This window comes from Dendrobium catenatum, unplaced genomic scaffold (genome assembly GCF_001605985.2).
Source record: "Dendrobium catenatum unplaced genomic scaffold, ASM160598v2 original_scaffold_94768, whole genome shotgun sequence".
Lineage (NCBI taxonomy): Eukaryota > Viridiplantae > Streptophyta > Magnoliopsida > Asparagales > Orchidaceae > Dendrobium > Dendrobium catenatum.
Window position 1 is genome coordinate 3,919 of NW_021413209.1, and position 1,709 is coordinate 5,627.

Here is a 1,709-nt window from a genome sequence, read left to right on the forward strand (position 1 = left end):
AAGTTCTAACAGATTATTGTCAAAAATAAAGGAGTTAAACAGATTTAGCCTATCAATAGCTAAGATATTCCCTCCTTTCTTCTCTGATTGAAATCTGCATGTATTAAAGTCACCAATCACCACCCAAGGCAAGGAACCTTGAGGATTAACAACTCCCAAATCAGCCCATAGCTTATTCCTCTCATCAAAGGAATTAGAAGCGTACACAGCTGAAAGAATCATAAGAGATTGAGATCCCATCATCAATTGACCAGAGATCATTTGCGAGGAAGAAAAATTGGGAATAAACAAAATTTTATCTGAATTACATTTAATCCAGATTCGACCAGGAGAAGCCATCTTAAAGTTATTAAAACTTTGTTCATTGTCAAAAACCTTGTGAGTAGAACAAAACCAAGGATCCAACAGATTAGAAGAATTGATACGGTTCTCAAAAATACAAATTAAGTCAAGCCTATGCTCATTAACCAGGTTCCTACAGCAGAGAACTTTATCAGGGTTATTAAAACCCCTGATATTCCAAGCTGCTATGGATGGACAAATCATGAATGACTAGGATTTTTGATAAGGGCCTTTCCGGTTGCCCTTTCCCCTAGTTTGTCTTTGAGAAGAAGGATCAGAAGAGTGCAACTTATTAGAAGTTGAGACTTCCAGTTTATCATTTTTATACTTAGCTGTAGATTCTATAGGATCACCCGTATCCTCACCAGGCATAGTGGAGGAGGATTCTGCTTCATTAGCATCTTGAAGGACACTAAATTTGTTAGAAGAGAAAATATTTAAAGCCTTTTGTCCTTCAGAACCAACCGTAGAAGCATGAGGAATTCAAAGAAGTGGGTGAATTGAGATTTGGAATCTTCATGTTAGTCCCTGTCAGAATAGGAGTAGGATCTTTAGACCCTAATAGAGTGCTAGACTCAACATTCAACGTTGTCTCAATGATCTCGTTGACAGGTTGAATACCAACCCCATCCTCAGAAATAAGCCCCTTGGTTTTAACGTTATCAGCTTGATTAGCTAGAATAATGTTTTGATTAGAATTATCAACAACATTATTATCTAACCTTGGAACATTCATGTCATCTCTATTCACAGAGATATCACCATTTTTCTCTAACGGATCAGTAGCCAGTTCAGGAATCGTGTTAGAAGAATTAGGAAAAGGAAGTAGACCTTTCGGATTTTGTGAATGCGGTCTTGGTCTACGACTCTTGCTTCTTCCCCTGGTTGGGTTAGCTATAGGATTTATATCAGATTTTGGATTTGCAGAGCAGTTCGAAGTTAAATGGTTCAACGATCTGCAGTGGGCACAAAGGGCAGGCCGCCATTCATACTGGATTTTAAGATTGAAAATCTTGCCATCCACACATATCGGAATAATTTCCGGAAAAGTCGTCGTAGCATCAACTTGGACACAAACTCTAGCGTAAGTTAGTCTAGATTTAGAAGCAGTGAGAGCATCAACAGCTAAAGGATGGCCAACTTTAGTAGCTATTTTAGAAATTCCAACAGTGGTCCAGCAACATAGAGGAAGATCGTGGATCTTAAACAAGATCGGAACAGAGGTGAGTTCTTCACGAATAGGAGAAAAGTGAGGAGTCCATTTTTGAAAGATAAAAGGTTTTCCAAGAATATACCAGACACCTCTAGACCAGACAAGGTCAAAGTCTTTTGCACTAGAAAACTTAAACAGAAAAAAACCGTCACTA

General features: G+C 38.3%; 1 protein-coding gene across 1 annotated transcript; it reads right to left on the bottom strand.

Moving 5' to 3' along the window:
- Positions 1–552: 552 nt before the first annotated feature.
- On the bottom strand, positions 553–1,646 carry LOC110108927 (the record flags this gene model as incomplete). Its single annotated transcript, XM_020839785.1, has 2 exons — positions 553–743; positions 808–1,646. Coding segments are annotated over 2 exons (1,030 nt in total), but the record flags the coding sequence as incomplete, so codon positions are not given.
- Between the last annotated feature and the right edge of the window lie 63 nt (positions 1,647–1,709).